The sequence below is a fragment of the Clarias gariepinus genome, chromosome 7 (assembly GCF_024256425.1).
Source record: "Clarias gariepinus isolate MV-2021 ecotype Netherlands chromosome 7, CGAR_prim_01v2, whole genome shotgun sequence".
Classification (NCBI taxonomy): Eukaryota; Metazoa; Chordata; class Actinopteri; order Siluriformes; family Clariidae; genus Clarias; species Clarias gariepinus.
In genome coordinates this window covers 17,023,325-17,045,704 of record NC_071106.1, presented here as the reverse complement: position 1 = coordinate 17,045,704, position 22,380 = coordinate 17,023,325, and the positions used below count along the sequence as shown (strand labels likewise).

The 22,380-nt window shown below is 34.9% G+C and overlaps 2 protein-coding genes across 2 annotated transcripts; one reads left to right on the top strand and one right to left on the bottom strand.

Annotated features, from left to right (window-relative positions):
• Positions 1-538: 538 nt before the first annotated feature.
• On the bottom strand, positions 539-4,077 carry nts (neurotensin). Its single transcript, XM_053501064.1, has 4 exons — positions 3,733-4,077; positions 2,867-2,928; positions 1,162-1,374; positions 539-884 (listed from the first exon to the last, which is right to left on the bottom strand). Exons 1-4 carry the CDS (start codon positions 3,791-3,793, stop codon positions 747-749), a joined length of 474 nt encoding a protein of 157 aa, XP_053357039.1. The 5' UTR covers positions 3,794-4,077; the 3' UTR covers positions 539-746.
• Positions 4,078-5,850: 1,773 nt separating this feature from the next.
• On the top strand, positions 5,851-15,949 carry rassf9 (Ras association domain family member 9). Its single transcript, XM_053500698.1, has 2 exons — positions 5,851-6,010; positions 14,502-15,949. Exons 1-2 carry the CDS (start codon positions 5,964-5,966, stop codon positions 15,757-15,759), a joined length of 1,305 nt encoding a protein of 434 aa, XP_053356673.1. The 5' UTR covers positions 5,851-5,963; the 3' UTR covers positions 15,760-15,949.
• The last annotated feature ends 6,431 nt before the right edge of the window (positions 15,950-22,380 follow it).

Below are 22,380 nucleotides of genomic sequence, written 5' to 3'. Positions count from 1 at the left end.
ACATGGCTAGTGTCTTTTTCTAGATAACTAGCCTGCCTCATTACACACATTTAACTACAAAGCAATATTTTATGTGTTAAGTTGCTTCAGTTTTCAATTTTGTGTCTCAGTGATGCTCTGTTATGTCATGTTGCATTTTGGAATTAAGGGCTTATTCAAGAAAATCTATAATATTGATTAAAAGAATGAGCTAAAGTTCGGTAGCATTTTCTAGATGCAATTAAATTAACTTAGAAATGGTATGTAAGAAAGCATTAATCCATTTGCAACCATTTAGGAAAATAAGTAACACTTAGTTTTTAGATAGAAGTATAAGAACGAATGTGTCAAGTGGGTTGCAGGACTCTGCAGAGGGTCATAGAGTTCCTGTGATGTTTGGCTCACAGCAGTGGAGACCCTCTGGTCATAAGCTAACTGAACCTTACTTCCGTACCAGTCATCCTGCAAGGGCTCACTTAAATAACCAGGAGAATTTTTTGAGTAATTGAACCATCATTTAATTACATCAATATATTTAACTGTAATCATAAATATAAAGGAAACATACAGTAGTTGCTTACTGACTTTATTTACACAGCCAGTCCCTTAGTAAAAGAGAACATGGGACAAGACTTTTGCATGACAATAAGCTCAAGCAAACCAAAGTGTACACATATAACAGCCAGTACCACTTAGATTTTACTACTGTCGGAAATAGCAACATATTCACAGAATGTAAAGTGTCTATTTACTGGTGGTCATAGGGGTCAGTAAAAGAAACTTCGTTTCAGAATATATGGCCGTCTTGCTTTCTTGTTGTATAGTTGCCTCTTTAGAATATATGGAGATTTTCGCTTTAGTGGCCTGTCGCTACTCTGGTCCACTTCAAGGAATTCTTGGTCAACCTGAAACAAAAGAAAAAGAAAAAATAAAGACAATAGATTTAGTTTTGATATACAAAAACTGTGCTAATGTGTTGGTTGTGTGGAAGTGTACTGAAACATCTGTCCTGCCATGATTGTGATTTTTTAATGGCATTGGGTTCATTTTAAAATGTAAGGCACAGAGTGATATAAATACGTGTTAATCATCTGTGTTCTGCAGAGTGCATCTGCAGAGTAGGAAGATTTAATTGTGTGCTAGTCTGCAAACACATATTTCCAATTACATTTCCTTTCCTACCTCCCTGGGTTGCAGGACTCTGCAGAGGGTCAGGAGGTCATAGAGTTCCTGTGATGTTTGGCTCACAGCAGTGGAGACTTTCTGGTCATAAGCTAACTGGACCTTACTTCCGTACCAGTCATCCTGCAAGGGCTCACTAACCCTTGCCAGCATCCGGCACATGTTAAATAAAGGGACCTGCCACAGTGGGGTGCTGTGTCTACTTTGTTGTACCTACAGACACATGAAGAGAGAAAGAACGAGAGAGAGAGAGAGAGAGAGAGAGAGAGAATTGTATATTAAGCTCAATAATGAAAATTAAAGCAGTACTATGCTTTACAGCAACAAACCCAAAGCATTTCCAGTTAAATATAGTATACTCCGTGATCACATCTACAGCATTCAAATAAATAAATATAAATTAAATAATATAAGAACATAATAGAAACTGAAATAGCTTATACATGCATTTTGTATCCCGTTAAAAATATTCTAAATCAATATTTATCGCTGAGCCTGCAACATGTTCATCTTAAAGATGGCACTCTTTCTAGTCATAATGTTTCTTTGTGATGCCTGCATTCCCATGAGTCCTTTCAGACATATAGGATTTTCAGCAAACTGCATATCTGATAGCATATCTGCATATCTGATAGCACATAATTTCACATCTCTGTTCGATAGATTTCAAAAAAAGCATTGTTGTATGTTTGCATGTTTGTACAAAGCAGTCGTCAAGTTGAAGAATTGCATTTTAAGCACATCCCTTAAGTGAGTAAATATGTGGTGCTTAATTTGATTCCGAGCTATTACCAAAATCAGTCTCATGTCTAATTGTAAGTAAATTGCATCAGTTAAGCAAATGTGTCTGAAATCCAATGCAATCATTGACAAGTTGCACACTACAAAGGTTAGGCTTGCCCACACTCTCCATCAGCACAGGACATAATCACAACCAAACAAATGTCATCAATAACCTACTGTACAAACCTCAAGGAAATATATGCCTTGACTTCACCCAAGAAACAAATGCTGGGTGTCCTGATTTATAAATGTATGATGGTGGCAGTTAGTCAATAAGCTGATCAATAAAGTGGTTCTAAGTATTTTACCAAGAACTAGGCTATTAAGTTTAGTTCTGTTGTCCTCCCAGTACTGAAAACTGAAAGTAGAATCTTTAAAATGCATTTACCCAGGTAATGAGCCTTGAATTATAATTAGCCTTTATTTCAGGCTGAATTTTCTCACAGGATTTGATGTTGCAGCTCAATAATATAAAGCTTCATAAAAATACATTGAGCATTAAATAGTGGGTGCCATGGAACCAATTTAAGATCATTCTGTGTAAAGTTTAAGCAGACCCGCTACATCACTACTGTACATCAATTCCTGAAAATTGGAAGCTTTTTAGCCACCACAAACTTTAAAATCATACAGTACATCTTGCTTGTTTGTAAATAGACTTCTAATTTATTTTACTAAAGACAGATGCTCCATCTGCAAAAAAAACAAAAAAAAACAGACATGAATAAAGTCTTACACTAACGGTAATGCATGTGTTCTTCTCTCAAAGGTCAAATCAACACTCCAAAGACTTCCTGCTGACATCTATAGTCACTTGAGAGAGCTTTTTACCCACCCAGTAAGCAAACAGGTGTTTCTATCCCAAATCTCTATTCATCACACAATAAAGTGGCTTTCAATGTGAAAAATAAATAAACTCTACCTCTGAAGTAAAGAGGCTGCTCAGTATTTCCTCATCTATCGCCTCTTTGGCCTGATCAGCATCTGTAAAGAAATAATATTTACATTAGTTATGTATGGCTATGCCCTATGGCAAGCAAAAAACTTAGCAAAGAGCCCATTAGATTATTAAGAATAAACAGCGGTTACCATTCAAACTAATTGCAATAATTGCTCAACTTCACTCTACACTTTACAATTTAAACAATTGTGCGATCTTCCTACTTGGCTAGACGTGCCTAATACAAACACTAACAGGGAGTGTTTTAGTCCCACTGGAAAAGACAGCAAATTGCGTGCTTTTTCCAGACCTAACAGTTCAATTCAGTTCAACGTTTAGTCAATTATGAAACTTAAATTTATTAAAATGTAAACTGGAATAAATGTATTTTTTCACAATTCTCTCTCTCTCTCTCTCTTGCTTTATCTGAGATGTGTGAGAGAGATGCCTAATTTGATTTTCTAAGGGCAATTAGGTAAAGCAACTATTGGAATAAGACATTAGATGTGTTTTGCATCTAATAATCTAGTAATAATAAAGAATTAAAGCGTCATCAAAAGCATGTTTTCTCTTGAAATATAAATGTATTTAACTAAATGAATGTCAGCTAGTGTTCCTATGATTAAATAAACCACTCAGTTACAGAAATCGTAAATTGTATAATTTGCACTACTTATTTGTTCCCTCATTTCCTCTATCAGCTGGAGTTATAAGTAACTCAATAAATTAAATCAGGTAGCTCAGCTCACAAGTTTCTATACAAATATTACTTCCTGAAATGAATTGCACGTAGTAGAAAACCCCAAAGTACAAATCTATCAATTACTGTGCAGTAATGAAGTGCCTACCTGAGCAGAGTCCATTAATGGTCAGAAAGAGAAAAGCCACAAAGGTCAACTGCACTGACATCTTGCTGACAATTCCTCAGATGTTGCACCTTTATTTTAGGCCCAAGTCCATAAGGTGATAGGTCAAGTCTAAAAGAAGTGGACAAAGGAGAAAGTGGGCAAAGTATTATAAGACAGAGAGAAAGCAAGATCAGGAAAGCAAGATGACTCCAACAGACACTTTTCTCTTGGTTTCTTATCCAGCCTGCTGTGCTGTGTGTCCTGTTGGCTTTTTCAGGAATGAACCGAGGAGTGCTGGGCTCCATTCCACCCAGTATATAAGAGCTGGAGTGATGTCACAGGCTGCTTCATCCTACCTCCCCCCTCCCCTCTCCAGCTCTCACCATCCTTCCTTATCTAGCCCTGTCTCCCTTCAGCTCTGCATCCAGCATCTTGATGACATCAGAAATACTGACTGCATAAACTGTTGGCATTCGTGTTGATTAAAGATGTGTAACACTTCAAACTGTGACACCTCTCCTTTAAAAAACCATGCAAATATTTCACTTATCAATATTTTTTTAATTACTTGTTAATCTTGGCTAGCCTATCTTCCTTAAAATATCATGTTGGGTAAGGAGCTATCATACATGGTTGTCAGTCAGCCTAAATGTGTTCTATACCTTGCTAGCTATGTGTTAAACAAGTAAAAGTGAAGTTTTGGTCAAGCAGTTGGATAATTATATACTGTACTAAAACGGACATCTACATAATAAATCCAGTCTGGTTATTACCATCTGTAAAAATCTACATCATACTTCTGGACCATTACAACATCATAAAAAACAGAGAGGGGTACTTAAACGCAAAAAAAAAAATGAAAATAAGAACTGATTTTAAAAGGCTTATCGCCTTTTATTTTAGCACTGATGTTAATAAAAAAGGGAGACAGATTGTGTAATATTTTAATTAGAAATGTAAAATTCCTTGATCAAGTGTCACAATTTAAAACCCTACTATAAATATATAAGGGTATGTTATTAATGCAGGCTGTATGCTGTGAATATGGGTGGTATTAATTTGCAAAGTGTTTATGCTCATTATAAGTTGTGGATAATATAACATGCAGATTAGGTTAATTTAGGTTTAAATTTGTAATGTGTGTGCCCTGTGATGGACTGGCACCCTATCTGTTGTGGAATTGTGTTTCGTTTGGATTTTTTCATGACCAGTACCAGTGCGTAAATGGTGTCTGAACCAATACATTTTTTTAAAAGCCACAAAAATGGTGAATAAGACTAAAGAACTGTTTTTTTAAAAAAATAATTAAAATAAACAATATATTAAAGCTTTAAACTATGCATAAATATAAGTAAATGCAACACACATTAAATTTACATACTACCTAACTTAACTACAATAATTCAACACCAATAACAGTACAACTGTTTGTATTCTTGGTATCCTACAAACTGGCTTCAAATTCCAGCAATTCAGAAATATAACCATATTATTAACCTTTTATTTAAATAACTGTTGTAGTTAAGTAAAATGGATGCTGGTTAAGAAAACACAAAATGTCAAAGTTTCACACTTTTTTTTTATGACCATGGGATTTCCATAACCACCACACAAATTAGGAGCAGGGTCTGTTGTGGGGATTTGTTTGTGAGTTCTGTTGTTCTTCTTAAATAATATTGATTTTCTAACTTTAGAGCACTGTAGAGATTATCCACTAATAGTTTATAAGTAGAAATATCGTTAGTCTGTGGGAGATTATAGGCACCACATACTGTATCCGTTAAGTCTTAGCGGGGTCTTAGCGTGGTTGCTGTGTCTGTTTTAACGCGCCCTGGTTTTCCCTTGGGGGGATTCCCCGTCGCCATCTTAAGGAGTCATTAGTTTATCACAAGTAATGTTCGAAATAATAAAGTACTACTTAATAAAAGTTCTGCTTTCTGGCTCTGTGGTGATTTAAAAAAATACCTCGTAATAAATAATAAATGTGACTTTTATACATTTGACACATTTTGTACATTTCTACATGCTGCTGTATATTTTAGGTTAGTGCGCGGATTTGAGACGTAGCCCAGCTCCCTCCTCGTTGTGGGACGGCCCATTAAAAACCTAGGCTTCCTCAGGCTGCTGTCGACTCTGTTCACAAGTTGGTGAAGTTTCCCTCAGCAGGTATCCTGCGTCCTGAACTCCTGCGCTATGGCTCGGAACTGACTGCGTTTATACAGTGAAGCACAATGGCGCCGTTTGGACGAAACTTTCTTAAAGCGCGACTGAAAAGCAGGTAGATATTCCGAATGGCCTGTTTAATTTTTGTAACTTTTTAAAGGGCGAACATGTATCCTAAAACCCTTTTTTATACAACACGAAAGTAAAATTCCAACGAAATAATTTGTTCTTTATCTTATACTATCTTTCCATGGAGCTGAGAGAGTTTTTTGGGGTCTGAAATGAAAAATGAAATAAAATAAGGATCAGCATGTTGTATTGATAGGACTTGTGTTGTTATAACGTTAGTGTCATATGGTGGCTCAGGCTCGAGTTACTCCACAGTTCTGCTGCTCAGTTCACATAGACACAGGTGCTTATGTGTGTGTCTATTAAATCTGTGTTAAAGGGAAACTTCACGCTTAAACACATTCAATTTGCGTATATACTGTACAAATTTCCATACCATGTTATGTTATTGTGGTTGTAATTTCTTTGTTGTAGCTGTATTTGGTTTAATCCTGTTAGAAATTAACTTCAGTTATGTGCTGCTTTAATGTCACAAGGAGGTTTAAAAAAAAAAAAATCAGCAGGATTAAATAATGGTCTTTTTTATGTTAGCTCCTAAAAAAACATGCTCTCCATTTTAATGAAAAATCCAACACTACAGGAGTGGAGACTGCAAAGTCTGTTTGTCAGCAATAGATTACAATTGCAGGAGAGATTCCACTTGACTGGTTAGTGAGAGGTTATGAGAGAACAACAGTGTTGACGGCGGTGTTAGTATAAAATTTGAAGCTTTGGAACATGATCTGTCTGAGCAGAGTGTACAAATGAGGCGATGAGGAAGCTGGGCAGACTTAAGGACTGAAGCACTCCTCCAGGAGGACAATGTTGGAAAGCCTTAGTTTAAAAAAAACAACAAAAAAAAACAGGAAAACTGAGTAGTATATCCTGTAGATTACACAAGCTGAAAACGAAAAAGACAAAAAATCATAAACACTAATAAAGATCAAGCGTTAGTTTTAAAGATGAAAATACAGAATTATTAAGGTCTGGTTTTTACTTGAGTACAGTATTTACAGTACAGTATATGAATTCTCAGCCTTATACACTGCCTCAAAAAGCCTCATGATGTGTGAAGGAATACCAACCACCACTGAGACATAGGGTTATTTAGGCTCTTTATCTTTTTAGGCTATTTCCGACTGCTCTATATAGACTGGTTTTGTGACAATGGATGCTGTTATTAATGCCTATACAGTATAATTACAGTTCTAAAATACTGTAAATAGTCACAACAAGTGCACACAGTAATAAAGTGGCAAACAATGTTAAACCCTGAACAGGGTAAATTGTACAAATGAACATGTCATGAATTTAGACTTAATTAATCAGAAATTGAGAATTAATTAGAAATTCACACAAATTTAAAAGTGAATGTGCAAGAATATTTTTCCTTTTTGTGAAAAAAAAAATCTAATGCCAGTATTATCGTTAATATTTTTTTTACAATTTAATGTGAGAATATCTTAATGAATGTGTTGATATTGTTGGTAACTCATAAAGATTTACAGTATATTTACAGTTTAAAGGAATTTAAAAATAATGGTTAGTGTCTAATTTAGTTTAGTAATTTATTCAATTTTACCATGTTAACGGAATACCTATGCAGGTGAACAGTGCCCAGCTTTGTCTCATAAGGTTAAAGTCTTACAATTGTTGCTTAAGTTGTTTTAATCTTTCATCATTCATGGTTAAATTTACTCCTACACCTGCATAGTTTAACTAAATCTCAGTGTTGAATGAACAGCAGCAGCGTTTGTGTGAACATTCCGGTAATAAGCCTAATTAAACATTATAACTAGTCACATCAGATGCATTTATAATACTTTCTGGGGAAAAGGTTTGTTTGTAGCAAGATTCCAAACACACCTGATTTGTGTCTAAGGTGGAGGTACAACCTGTTTTGGACCTGCAGATTGATATTACCTAACATTAGCTCCGAATCTGTTTATGAAAGAAATAAAGTGAAAGAGGGTAATGTGAGTGTTGGAAAATAAGTAAGGTCCTATTATCACTTATGTTATAACAGGTATACACAATCATTTTCTTACTAGCCATGTTAATGAGAAACTACAAAGCCCTCAGTCCTGAAGTTCTACCACTGACGATATGCAAAGGAAGGGCTTGTAGTCTGTAGATTACAAAGCATTGACACTGGAAAATTCTCTGGAAAATGCTAAATAAGATCTCTGCACTGACAGCTAAGTCAATACTACTATACAGTTTGGTACATCAATTTCTTAGTTGTAACATGTTATTAGAGAAATTTTGGCATACAGAATAAGATTGACTGCATTAACATAAACCTGGTACTACCATCCTAGCTGTTGTCATAGAAAATTCATGAACACCTCCTGATCAGTCAGAAAAGAGAATAGGTCTTTGTAAATGCTTATGGTAAATTTAGGATGTTAAACATTTTGTCAAACTATTTTTAGGGTTCTTTTTTTATATTACAGCACAACCTTTTCTAAAGCAACACACACATGAGCACACACTCTACTTATCTCAAGTGTATGGATTGAAAACAGATCAGAGGAAACCCAACTCCCATCGTCTGTTATTTTATGTGGTACGCAAAGATTGTCTAGTGTGTTGGATCATTTTATCTCCTCAGCATGTTTTTTATGAAAATGCCTTTGCTATGATTTTCCTTTGGCAGCAGTCCATCACAACGACCTACAGTAGGTTTAAAGGAAATCACAGCTTTGCCACATGCAGCTATTGTATACAGTATGCTATATTATAAACCTGTGTGTCATCTGTGTATTCCAGTGAGCAATATGGTGCATGTTGTCCTGACTTTTTATGATAATAATTAGGTAATACATATAATTATAACAGTTAAATTGCTTTGATATATTATCTAATTATACAAGTGAGCTTATGAAGAGATTGTTAATCTCAAAGCATTAATCAAATCTTTTTAAGTCCAAACATGCAGTTCTGTGAGCTCACTCTTTTAAGATTGTTTTGTCTCTTGTGAAGATGACTATCTGCTAAAGATGTTCCTCTTAAGATCAACAACCCTGTTTATTCCATCATATTCCCTCATTCTTTTTAGATAAGGCTCAGGAAAGTCAGGAAAAGTGTTTCTTGTTGATGTATCTCTAGTCAAAGCTGGCAACAAAATCCTGTTATTTACTTTACACATTCAGTTGAGTAGGGCTTACGGGCTCACATAATATATGAAGTCATTTATCTTTTAATATCTCTATTAATGGGTTGTCTGTTTTTTTATATTTTAAACCGAATCATTTACTCTGGTTAAATTAAATAATTTAACCTTGGGGAAAGTAATATTTATAGTTTTTTTTTTTTTTTTTTACCCTTCTTTTTTTAAGTTGAGTTGTAAACACAAAAATACTCTGGCTTCATTATATTCTGCCATATTTGTCTTCCTGCATTTGTGTGGTTAAATGTCGGGCATGCAGTCCATCATATTAGTAGAAATACATGTGTGTATTGATGAAGTCAGATAAACTTTACTGTGTGCTTAAAATAAAGAAGGTTGATTGTTACAAGTAAATACATGAAACATTATTAAATTGTTGTATATAAAACTTAAATAAAAGTAAAAATGTTTATTAATGTTTAGTGTTAATCTTTGTTAACACTAATCAGTTGTGTAGTAAAAAGCAGAGATTATAGATTATTCTGTTATCTTCACTGCTTGTTCTTCTGACCACAGTAGCAACTAACATTTTTCTTAGATGTTCTATTGTCTAAACTTACTTGGATGATTACTTTTTAACATAAAGCCTTATTGAGCAGGAATCTGGATGACCGATGTAATGTTGCGTGAACGATGTTGCGATGACATTGAACTTCTGGAACAAAACAATATTGTTCTTGAAAGTTTGAATGACTTGATGTTGAGATAACCTTAAATATATGATATAATATAATATAAGACATAATTGCAAATACAACCTAAAAATTTATTTTCCCCTTTATTTGGAGCACTTATACTTTATTTATATGTTTCATTCACTTTCAAAATTACCCAATCATAAAATAGTGAGGTGCATCTTAGACCAAATTAATGTACAGTATTGTAATAGGGTGTTTGTGGGACATTAACAGCATGTCCCTCTCCAGTGGTTCAGTGCTAAGGACACTGTGCTTCCACTGCAGTGACCAGAGTTTATATCCCTCTTAAACTCTTTATTTGGTATAATATTGCTTTGAAGTCATTTTCACAACATTGTGTTTTGTCAGCAAATATTCCTGCTGAGTTAGGAATTCATTCTGCTTTTTCTATGATACCCAATATTGATTCAATAGTGACATCCTTTTAGTGACTATGGTGATAGAATTACAGCATGTTTTTAAGGCAAGAAAGAAAATCAAAGGCGTTAAATGTGATGTTACACAGGTCCACTATTGGTTCTAATAGTGTAATGCTCTATATCTTATCACCAGGGTGTTATCATCATCAATCAATGTTCATGCAGGTACCTCTCATGGTTACACTTAATATAACAAATGGCAGTAAAAAACCCCTATTAGTTACACAGTGCAGTGCAAAAGACTTGGACACTCTTTATAGGTTGTAGATCTTTATTTTATCGCTTTTCCATTAAGTCAGTTCAAAAACAGTTTACAGTAACATTACTCTTGCAACAAAAATTAAATGCTTAAATTTTAATGAAGAAAGAGACAAGTTAACAAAGCAGACTGTTTAAACTAAAAAAAAAATAAGTAACAGTCAAAATCTTCAGAAGGGTTAGCAAATTCTGCAAAGATATTCTGTTTACTCAGTTTCCTTGAAAGTAGAAATTTTAAAGAAATCTTGAATTCATTAAATTCATGATTTTTTTTTAAACCATCTTTGCTTTATACAGTACCATTCCTTTGCCTGTGCTGACATTTGTACAAGAGGGGGATTATTCTTCCTAATGTACATGTAATATTACCTGAAAGATTGTTCGTTAAGATGGAAAATTTACTCATTACCATTTAAATGGCATTAGTTCTTTCTGCTTAGTGATCAAGCACAATGCAGGGTGTGGAGGAATACAACAAGCTTGTTGTGTATTGCAGTCAACATGGCAGTATGTCTCTACTGGTCACGGAAGCACAGCATTAGATCATAACAGGAATAGATCACTGAACGTATATGAATGTAGATACAAGTAATAGGTAATAAGTACAGAGCTTATTTTACATCAACAGGCACTTGGTCTCTGATGTTGGTTTCTCTGTAAACAGTCACACAACTTTTATTCCACGTTAAAAAAAAAGTTTCCTTTACCTCAGTTTTAAATCTCTATTTTTGCTCTGATTCTGCCATGGAAATGTCTGCATCTGTTGGCAGGAAATGTGTAACAGGAAGCTGCTGGTGTCCACTGATTTTCACACAAGACAAACACAGGTGCTTCCATCCCCCATTTGGTTCTTTCCTGTACAAATATTAGCCTTAGAAAGCAAGGATTTGATATAGAGCTGATTTGTATAGAGCAATATTTACTGAGTACAATTCTTTTTAATCTATTTATTTATTGCTTAGGTCTTTAAACAATGTAGATTTATTTACCATAGTACACCATTGCATGTAATTGCTATTTCAATCGTTTAGGAAAAACAGTTATTGTAACTCATAAAAAGTGCAATTTGTTACATGTAATGTATCCATACGTTGTCAGAAACAGTCAGTAAATTTGTGTGGAGTTTTACCTGAAGTATACTGAATATGGCATATGAACTCAAAGACTAGGGCTAAAACAGTCCAACCTACAGTCCTGTTCATCAATTTATGGGTGTGGTTTTGGTGACCATAAAAGTCTAATTTGGTGCTTTTTGAACATTAATTTAAATTAATATCATGCACTTGCAGGTATCGTGCTGAATGAAAAAACATTAAAGAGACAAGAAAATCACAGATGCCATCACAGTTTAACCAAGGTCATGGTGGTCTTGTTGTAAAAGAGAGATTTCAGAAATTAAAAACACATAAGACCAGAAATATATGTTGCCTTCATGCAACTTCCAAAGCAAATTCTATTATTTGCTTTTATTTTATATAAAAATGTTTAAATAGTAAATGTTGGATTTAATAGTTAAATACTAAAGTTTAAATTGCCATCACAATTGCAATACTGTATGTGTCAATTTAAATGCAATGTAAAATTGTATTCAAATAGCACAATAGAATAGGGTCTAGAATAGAGATAGAATAGAGTAGTTGGTGTGTGATTTTATGTCTCCTTTGTTAGCACTTACTTGAAGCGAGATGACTGCAGGTGGCAAAGGCCTTGAATAAGCATTGTGAAATCATTTCCTCATGTCTAATTTCTACCAATTACCTAATCTCAATTTTCACATTTTCACCAAGGTTAAGATAGTTGTGAGGCATAGCATTGATCAGGTTTTTTTTTTTTTTATGTGTAAAGGTGAGGCGGAATGTGTGTATATACTAAGTGTGATTTAATATCAGTTATACTGCTGGAAATCACGAAGTCACAGTATGACATAACATACCTAAAACATACTGTAGCCTTTTGCGACCTTTACCACATGTGCTCTAAAAGGATTAGCTAGGATTATGAGTAATGTCTTTCACAGCAATCATGTATGACACATCATGCATTATTTAGAAGCTTAATACTTTGTCATACCGTACACAAACTTATTTTACTTCACTAGGATGTGCAAATTTACCGTACTGAGTCCTGTAACCACACTTAATATAATGAATAATTCTCATCACAGAAAGTTTGTTGTACCTGTTTTTTTTTTACATCACCTTTAACTTTTCTGAGTAATATTACCAGTGTTTTAAAACATTAAATTAAATCAGAAGAAAAAAAATCTCACGGTTCTTGGACATTCCACATGGACATTCTTTTGAAACAGCAGCTCTGTACATTTGATTAAGTTGTCACAAGCAGTCTCTGTGTGTGCAGGAGATATGTTAAGTTGTTTGCTATGTAAGTAGCTCAGGTATTTACTTGGCTCAATTGAACTCTCAGGATCTTCTAACCATTAACCAGCCACTCACATTGTTGCATACGTATTACATTCCTTTGGGGTCTTTTATCAAGGACTCACACACAATATGCCACTTGTTTGTCTGTGCCAGGTGGAAACCTAGATAATGTTGTGCCAGGCTGCAAATCTCAAATGACCAGGTCAACAAGCAAGTTGTGCTGAAAAGTATTTTTGTTCTTTGCATTTGGCTCATGAATATAGAGATTCAAATTCCTAATGTCAAGCATGCATGTTCTTGCAGATATAGCATTAAGGAACTGATAAGCAGAAGCAAAATTCAGTTTAGTTTTTTTTTCAGGTACCTGGTACTTGGGAATTTTTAATTGGTTCATATTTGGAATAGATTTTCTGTTCCCAACCCTTCACCCTGATCATTGTTCATTATTCATTATGACCATTCTCAGGCAAAACATCCTTCTGCTTTTTCTTAAAGAAACTTCCAAACTACATTTTGTACCTACAGTATGCACGACTGACCAGTGCAGCTAATGACCAATGTTCTACTTAGAACAGTTAATGTGGTGCTAATGGTATCATATCACATTACCCAACATGTACAGTTTTTATTACTTGTAAATATGGATCCAATAATTGACCCTTGACCTCTTGTTCTAAAAAAAAAAAAAAAATCAGAATCGGACAAAATCGGTATCAGGCTTTTTAAAAAATAGAAAATCTGTATTATCTAAGAAAATTGCAATTGGTGCATCTCTAACTGTTTGTTTAAAAAAAATCTGTAAATAGATTTTGTTCTAAACCATGAGAAAATGGGCTTTTATTGTCTCTAGGGCCTATTACTTTCATAACTGTTCTCAGCCAATTCCAACCACGAGCCTAACAAAGCTCATGCTCTTAAACTCATCAAAGGACCAACTTAGCTTAGCCTTAGGTCCTTAATAAACAACACTGGACAGGTTTCAGTCAAGTTTGATTAACCATCCAACGTTATATAACGTTAAACATTTTAAAGTTTGCAACGTGGCAATGTCTCATCTATAAAGAAAACTTTATAACAAAGATGTAACTTGTAGGGATGGCACTTTTATTATGACACTAATTAATATACTGATCGGTGTAAATCCAGTCTATTTACCCTACTAATCCATGGAGTCACATTGTATTCGGTAACAGGCCTTTCAGACTTATTATGCAAAACTGTGGAAACATTGCAGACACAGACTAGCCTTTATTGAGTCAGATCCATCGAATAATGAGCTTCCAATGCATGTATTTTGCTGGATTTTATACTGGGCTGGCACACAAAAATTTTAAAAAAATTTAGTATCAAAATAAATGAGAATATTTCCTTAGTTACCTTTATGCAACTATATCATGACCTTACTAAATTTCTCTGACTATACGATTTTACATGTGGTTTACCAAATCTATTTTCATTGTAGTCATATATGTGGATTTTAGTATTTCAGCCATTTACACAGTTTTCTCAAATTTTCTTGTGATTAAAGTATTTCAAGTTTCTTAATAAACATTTCACTTTCTTTTCTCAGGTCTAAAGAAACAGAGGAAACACCAGCTAAAGAGATACAAGTTTTAGTAGGCAAAGAGGAGAAAGTTGTTTCTGGTGTCTCCAAGCACACAACTTGTGCTGATGTGGTTCAGGCTTTACTGGAAGACCATAAGACCAAACCAGAAAGTAAAAGGCTTCTACATGGAGAGCCAAAAGAGTTCTGTCTCCTGGAGCGCTGGAAGGGGTTTGAAAGAGCTCTGCCTCCCCTGACACGTATCCTTCGCTTGTGGAATGCATGGGGTGATGAGAAACCCTTCATACAATTTGTTTTGGTGAAGACTAGTGAATTTGTACCTAAAAGGGCGTCAAAGTCGAAGGGGCTCAGGTCTAAGGGATGGGAGAAGGGTCCAGCACAGTATGCCAGAAACCTTCCTGTGGAACGCCAGAAACGCATGGTAAAGAAGGCCTTCCGCAAACTGGAGAAAATGCAGAAGGAAGACAGCTCAGAGGGTTCAAAGGAAATTGACACAATGGTTCAACTTATCATTTCCCAGGACTACACCATCCGACAGCAGCTCGACCACATACGGGAACTGGACTTGGAGCTTGAGCTTTTGGAGCAGCAGCTGAGAGAAAGCTGTCCTGATGATTCCAGGCTGACTGAGAGTGCCAACAGCCAATTGCTTTCCTTATCCATATTTCAGATTGATGATCAACTGCAGGAATACTTGTATACCAGTGATGGTATTGCACAAATGGATCTACAGGTGCTTAGACATCAGGAACTAATTAATGCGCTTTCTAGAGACATTGACCTAGAGCTAAGAAAAGCTGTTTGCACAATGAACACTGAAGAACTCCAGGACGCAGCAGCTACAAGTCCTGATTTGGAGTTTGACCCAATCACTCCCCTGACCTCTGCAGAATCTTTGGAGTTGGACACCTTGCAGAATGAGTTGGAGGCAAGTATGAGAGCAGGAATTTCTCTCCACACCGAAACCCAGGACCTTGAAAAGGAGATTCAGCATAACACAACATTACTGCAGTCCAGGAACCAGGAGTACCATCACCTTATTGCCCAGCTAAGCTCAATGCAGTTGGAGGACAATGCTGAGTCACCCAACCCTGTATACCTGAAAAGCCCAGTCTGTCAGAAAACTACAGGAACACTAAGGCAAAAACTTTCACCCGGTGATGTGACAGACACGGACTCAGACACTGGCATAAGCTCCACTCATAGCCAGGACTCACTGTCTCCTTGTGTGGACAGACAGCCCCCTTTGGACACTGATGTTTAAGTAATGGACTTGTGAAATAAACAATACATAGCCCTCTTTATCAGCTGGTCTTGATGAGCAGGAGGTCTCCTGTAAGCTCTTTATAATTAGGCTTTTTTAAGGAAATTTATAGAAATTGTTCGGTTTTGCTTTATTAAAAGCAATGGCAGTAGAAATGTAATAATGTCAAAATAACACTATGCATTAATGCAGATATTAATTTTATAAAATGCAGATTAATTTTAATTAAATAATTCCAAGTAAAAGACATTATTAATATTGTAGGTATATACATTTTGTTCTTAATGAAATCACAACCATACATTTTTCATCACCAAACTGTTGCCACAAAGAAGCAAACAGTTGTACAGGCTGTCCATAGATGCTGTAGCATTAGTTTTTACTTCACTGGAAATGAGGAGACTATTCCAAATGTTCCTTTTCAACCAAATACTAATTTTTACCACTTTTGTTTTTATATGTAATTTATAAAGAATGTATGTATTTATGGTAAAGATCAATTCAATCAATTTAAATGAAATAGGCTTAGAATTAAAAATCAAATTGTTTTATATTAAAACATACCACAGAATCTGTAAAAACTTTTTCCCAACCTCTCAGAAAAGCTTTATTTTATTCACTGTATAAGTCATTTCTTCAAAATGTAGCACAATGTTTTATTAAGCTATGATATGACCTGATACTTATATGTACAATAGATGTTAAAACATACTTGTACAAGATAATTTATTTATTACATCATTATGTTTTAAACACCCACTCTTTCACTGATCCACAATATATTCTTACAGACACAAGTTTATATTTATGTATATGTCAAATTTCTGTCTCCATCTTGGAGGAATACTCTGTCACCCCTTTTTAAACCTTGCTTTTGGGAATAGCCAATTACTACACTGTATCATCACAGCCTATGTGGAAATGTAACAGCACATGCAACTGGAATGCAGCCTGACTCAGGTGTAATGATGGGGTAAGAGAGAAATTCCAATAGAAACACCAGCATACACCTCTGGCCAGGAAAGAGATATTTGAGCTGTTTGGCATAAAGCAATTCCCTCATTTTCTTTGTCTCTGTATGTGCAACAGGCCAAGGCAATCTCATTAAAGTGCTGTTTTGTTGCCATGTAATATAATCTTCTCCTGCTCATTCACACAGGGACATGTGATTTGGTTATCATGTACAATGTGTTATGATAGGGGAGTTATAATGCTAATCAGAAAGGATAATCAGAAACAATATATTTTACATATATAAACTGCAAATGTTACATTTCTTCATGTATATACATAGATATATCTCACAAACTGTGATAATTATCCAAAATTTCAACGTTACTGCCAAAAGGAACGGTGCCAGCATAATGGCTCGTCATGCCCCCATTACCATGGCGACTTATTTCCCTCCACCGTGCATTCAGGATGAAGGAGACGCCTGCCAGAATTCTGTTGTGTTGCAAAATGCCCATAATTACCTTGCTGAAAACGTCAATTACTGCTTCTCTCACTGCTGATGCAGTAGCTTCTCCAGCACTAACAATTACTTGATCCAGGTCTCATAAATAGTGATTGTAGATGCAGTTTTTTAAGAAACACCTTTTGAGTTGGACTTTAGCTGACCTAATGTAGTAACAGCTAGTAATAGTATCACCTACTGTAGATGAAACATAAAAAGACCCAAAACACAGGTAATTGTTCAAATTTGTGCAATGTGTGTGTGTTCTCACCTTAGATGAATTAGTCATAACCCTAGAAGCAGACTTGCTGTTGTTCTATCCAACTGGAGATAACATCAGATTTCATAGATGTTTGATGTGGTTTGCCTAATGTGAGATGAGATAGGGACTGACTGAGTAAGACAGAAGATTCATGCTGGTTGAGGTCTTCATACTAATGTACATTGGCTGAGTGAAGTGGCTCCAATGGCTAGTCTTTTCACATACTAGCAATCGCATACATGTTGGCCAAGTAAATGACAAAAACTTACAATTCTTTTCCATTCAGCGGATGCTTTGTTTAGGTGTGGGTTCTGACCAAAAGCAAGTTGTAATAAATCACACCAACCAGTGACTACAAATTAGCTAATCAAAGCTAATTAATTTTGTACAAATTCCCTTTAGACCTCGGCAAAACAAATTTCCACAGTTATTCAAAAGCAATTCATTTCATATGCATGAAGCATGACTGTCACTTGTTAGGATTATGAAAACCCCCAAAGCAATCACCTTACAGCAAGCTAATTTATTTTTTTGTTGTTGTTTTAACTTTGGTATAACATGCTCTTTTGAATATTGTGTTTACGGATGAATTTCATGTGCTCCAACTAATTATTTGATGAGAAACTGACTGAAATGATGATCCTTAGGTTTAAAATATTGCAACTACTTTAAATTCAAATAACATAATCATTACAAATCACTAATTTAATTAAAAACAATAATTCAAAAACAAATATCCTCCAATATTTTTTCCAACCTTAAATAATTTAATTATTATTACACTATTATTATGTAATACAGTAGTATACTGTATGATGGTGAATGTCTATTTAAACTGATCGCTGGAATGGATGTTGTCAGAGTTGTTTAAATATAGTCAGTTCTTAATAACATTACTAAAGAAGACATAAACCATTCTGTTAAAGTGATCGCAATTATCTTTTAGCACTATTCACTACATGTTAAACACAATGTGGGTTGAAAGTTTCTTGTGTAATTCGTGTTCAAAAATGTATAGAATATATAATCAAGGAATGTTATTACATTGTATTTCTTTGTTGGCTAAAAGATAATAATGCGTGTATATTAAAAAGCTGTTTTATCAGTAGAATCCTCCAAAGTTGTAAGGAGGTCAGTGAAGCGAAAAGAACCCACTGTATTAAACAACACTGGCATGTCTGAACAACACCAGCTTCAGAAGGCAATTGCCTCAACCCTAAACACTCTTAGAAGAGACGCCATCAGGCACAAAGCTATAAATTTTGTGGTAATTAGGCAAACGTCAGGACATGCAGTCAGCAATGAAAACAATAATAAAAATCTTCCTTTCTGAATACATATTATTTAGATCTGGGTAAGATTAATACTTATCTAAATCTAAAATAGGCTAAATCCTTTTTATACATGGAATTTCTCAATATAAAAAAATTAATTCTAAAAGCAACAATGTACTTGCATTTTTCCTTATTAATAATAATAATAATAATAATAATAATAATAACAATAATAATGACAGAATTTTTTGGTTTTCAACTTTAGAGACGGTTGTGTGCTCAGCAGTTTCTGAAAAACTAACACTACAGGCATCAACTGGCATGTCATTGTTAAATTCACTGATATCTTTTTATTTTTCATGTTTGATATGAACACTATTGGAAGCCTTTGAATGTACAGGCTAATGACCATGGAGGAGTGAACTACAAAACAACAAAAGAGATTTATTTAACACGTAATTTGGTAGTATTATCAGATCAAGATTAAGTTTTAATGATGTTAAGAATTTCCTTTTTATCCTTTTTTATTTTTGGTAGCTTTTGGAACTCGCCCAGTGTTGTGCTATCTAATGAGCATAACGTAGCTTTGCTGGCTAGGTAGCAAATGTTAGCTACTGTAACATTAGTCAAGAAACAGAATCAACTGACAAGTAACTGACTCTACAGTACATCCGATACCAAAGATACAGAGACTATTTGGCCAGTTGGCCAGTGAAAGTTCTCAGGTAACAGGTACTGTATGTTCATCCTAGCCAGACTGAGTCAATATTTAGTCTTTGTTATCAGTTAATGCTATCAAAGCGCAGTTAACTAAGATAAAACCACGTTTAAATTAGAATGGCTAAATGTTATGAAAAGGGTTAAATGTTGGCTTCTACAGTACAGTAAATATTTTAGGCTCCTAATGATTTATGGTGTGTGGAGCCCTGCATATGATGGGCTGATTAGATAATTGCACGAGTGAGCAGCTCGACAGGTGCTCCCAATAAAGTGGATTCTACTTGTATTTATGTGAAAGAAAAAAGGTTTAGTAAAGCTTGTCATTTTCAGAAGTATAAGAGCAAAAATATCACACACATAGCAAGACAAACAGTAATTTAACTATAAAGTTTCTTCTGAAAGTACTGAAGCAACAAGGCCAATTAAAGAACCTAACTGCAAGAAAATCAAACAGAGCAATGAGCACCGTGTATAGTCAGTACAACAATTTAGAATGTCAGTAAAAAAAAAAAAAAAAAGAAACCACAGGTGTAAAAACCACAAACACACATCGACCAGATCAGCCAAGAACAACAACGGCAGTGATGACAGAAATATTTTGAGAACTGTGAAGAAAAACCCCAAAACAAGATGAAGATGGCTTCAGTAGCAGAAACCCAGTATCCTTACTAAATTATGCAAACACCTTAATCAGATTGGACTTGAGTAAGCTTATCGATTACGCACTATGGCAATAGCGTATTGGCTTGGGCTTGCATAGCTACGCCCGGAATTGGCTCACTATTCTATATTGATGATGTAACTCAGTGTAAGTAATGACCAAAAAGATTGAAAGATTATAGTATTATAATCTATATTTCTGTACATCTCTCCTGGAGTAATTTCTTCCTGTATCCTTTAAATAAACATACTTCTAACCTTCTGTAGACCAACCAAATTATCCAATGTATTTCTTCTAATGCTATCCTATTATGTTTTATTGGGACTTTCAGTTTGAAATACTAATACCATACATAGTGATTTATCAGGAATGTAATACAAATGCATCAGTCAGATTAAATAGGTAATTTCATCTAAACACACATGAATAGGAGGCCCACATTTTTTGGAACGCTTGCAAGAAAGGTTCACAGTCTGATTGCTTTCCAAAGATGTGCATAGTGAGACTGGGATGCCATGGGTCACAACAAAACAATTTGCTCAAGCGGAAGGTTTTTACTTTTCTGCGGGTGCGAGTAAGTTGACAGATTTGAAGTTTAAATAAAGACCAGAGTATGTGCATCAGTCCTTAGCAACTGCCTTTTTATAATCAGGGTGGTTTAAATATGTTTTATAGTTTCTCATAGTAACATACAGTAGGTTGCAGAGCTCCCCCAAAGTGCATGTGTGTTACACCAGCTAAAATACATTCAGATAATGCATTTTGTCATACCACACACTGCCTTTATTTCATTCCTTCTTAAATTTTATTTATTGTCTACGTAAATGACTTACTGCTGAGCCATACTCACTACAAGGAGAAGAGCTGCGCAACAACCCAGCCTTTTTATATGATGTCACAATTTGGTGGCTTGTTCAGCCCCAACCAAAACAAGATATATATATATATATATATATATATATATATATATATATATATATATAATTTTTTTTTCTGTCCTCTGGTTTTTGTTTGTACACACTGGTAAACCACCTGAATGTTCAAAATTGAATAAACTGAATTGACTAAAATTTACAGAATTTTGCATTATGGGTCCTTTATAGAACAAACCCTCCACTTTCGGCTCCACCCAATTTTATTATAAAACTCTCATTCAGATATTTATATTTGAAGCCATAAACTCCATTGTGGTATTCTCATATAATCAACATTTTCAAGATAGGTCTATAAGCATTGTTCATATTATACGCCGATTTTCTTTACAAAGCATCTAAACATATCTTGATATATGCTTGATCAGCATGCATTTCATTAAACTGGTCCTTTGTTAAGATTAGTTAATTATTGAATGTTGCAAAAAAACACTTCTCAGCATTTCTACAACTTAACTGAACTACAAAAGCCTGAATAAAATAGTTTTTCAGCATACAGAGGTAATGGCACTACTGTTTCTTCCACTTAATTTTTACAGTATACTCTTGCACACACTTATTACACATTAAACGTCCGTGTGTCTACAGTATATGCACTTCATGGGTGGTCTTAAATAGCCTACATATGCATTATCTCATACTGTGCTGTAGGATCTGTGAATTTCTGACACCTTAGCACAGCCACACACGCTTCTTTCATGTTTAATGTCTCTCTCTATTCCTGCACTCCAACTATGCACGTATTATTACTGTTATTTGTGTTTGCTCTACCACAGGTGTTCTCGCAGGCTCATCAAACAGCCTTTCATTATGGCCAAGCCAGTCTGCAGAGCTCTCAGAAGGAGGGGATGGAGGAGGGGATATAAATAAATAAATAAATAAATAAATAAATAAATAAATAAAGATCCTGTGCTCATTTATGTAGCAAAAGATTATAAACAGTAAGTGTTCATCAAATATCATTTGTAAAGCTGAAGGATCTAAACGCTCATTTAAAAAGGTTAAAGGTCACCCTGTCTCTCCTTCAGCTCGATAGGCATTCATTAGTTTCTCGTATAACAGCTGCACTCAATGCCTTAATTCCTAGTGTCCATACCCTGCCAATTTTCTGCTCTAAGACTCTCACTGCCTGCATGAATGTGTTGAAGACTTTGATTACCCATGACTTAATATGTTTTTAAATCATAACCAATCATCCAGTCAATCTAAAACCCAGCCTCACCTCAAGCTCATTCATTCCGTCAAAAAAACATCTCTTTCATCAACACTGCTAGAGGGTTTCTTTTGTAAGTAAGTCCTGTTTTATTCTCTTAGCC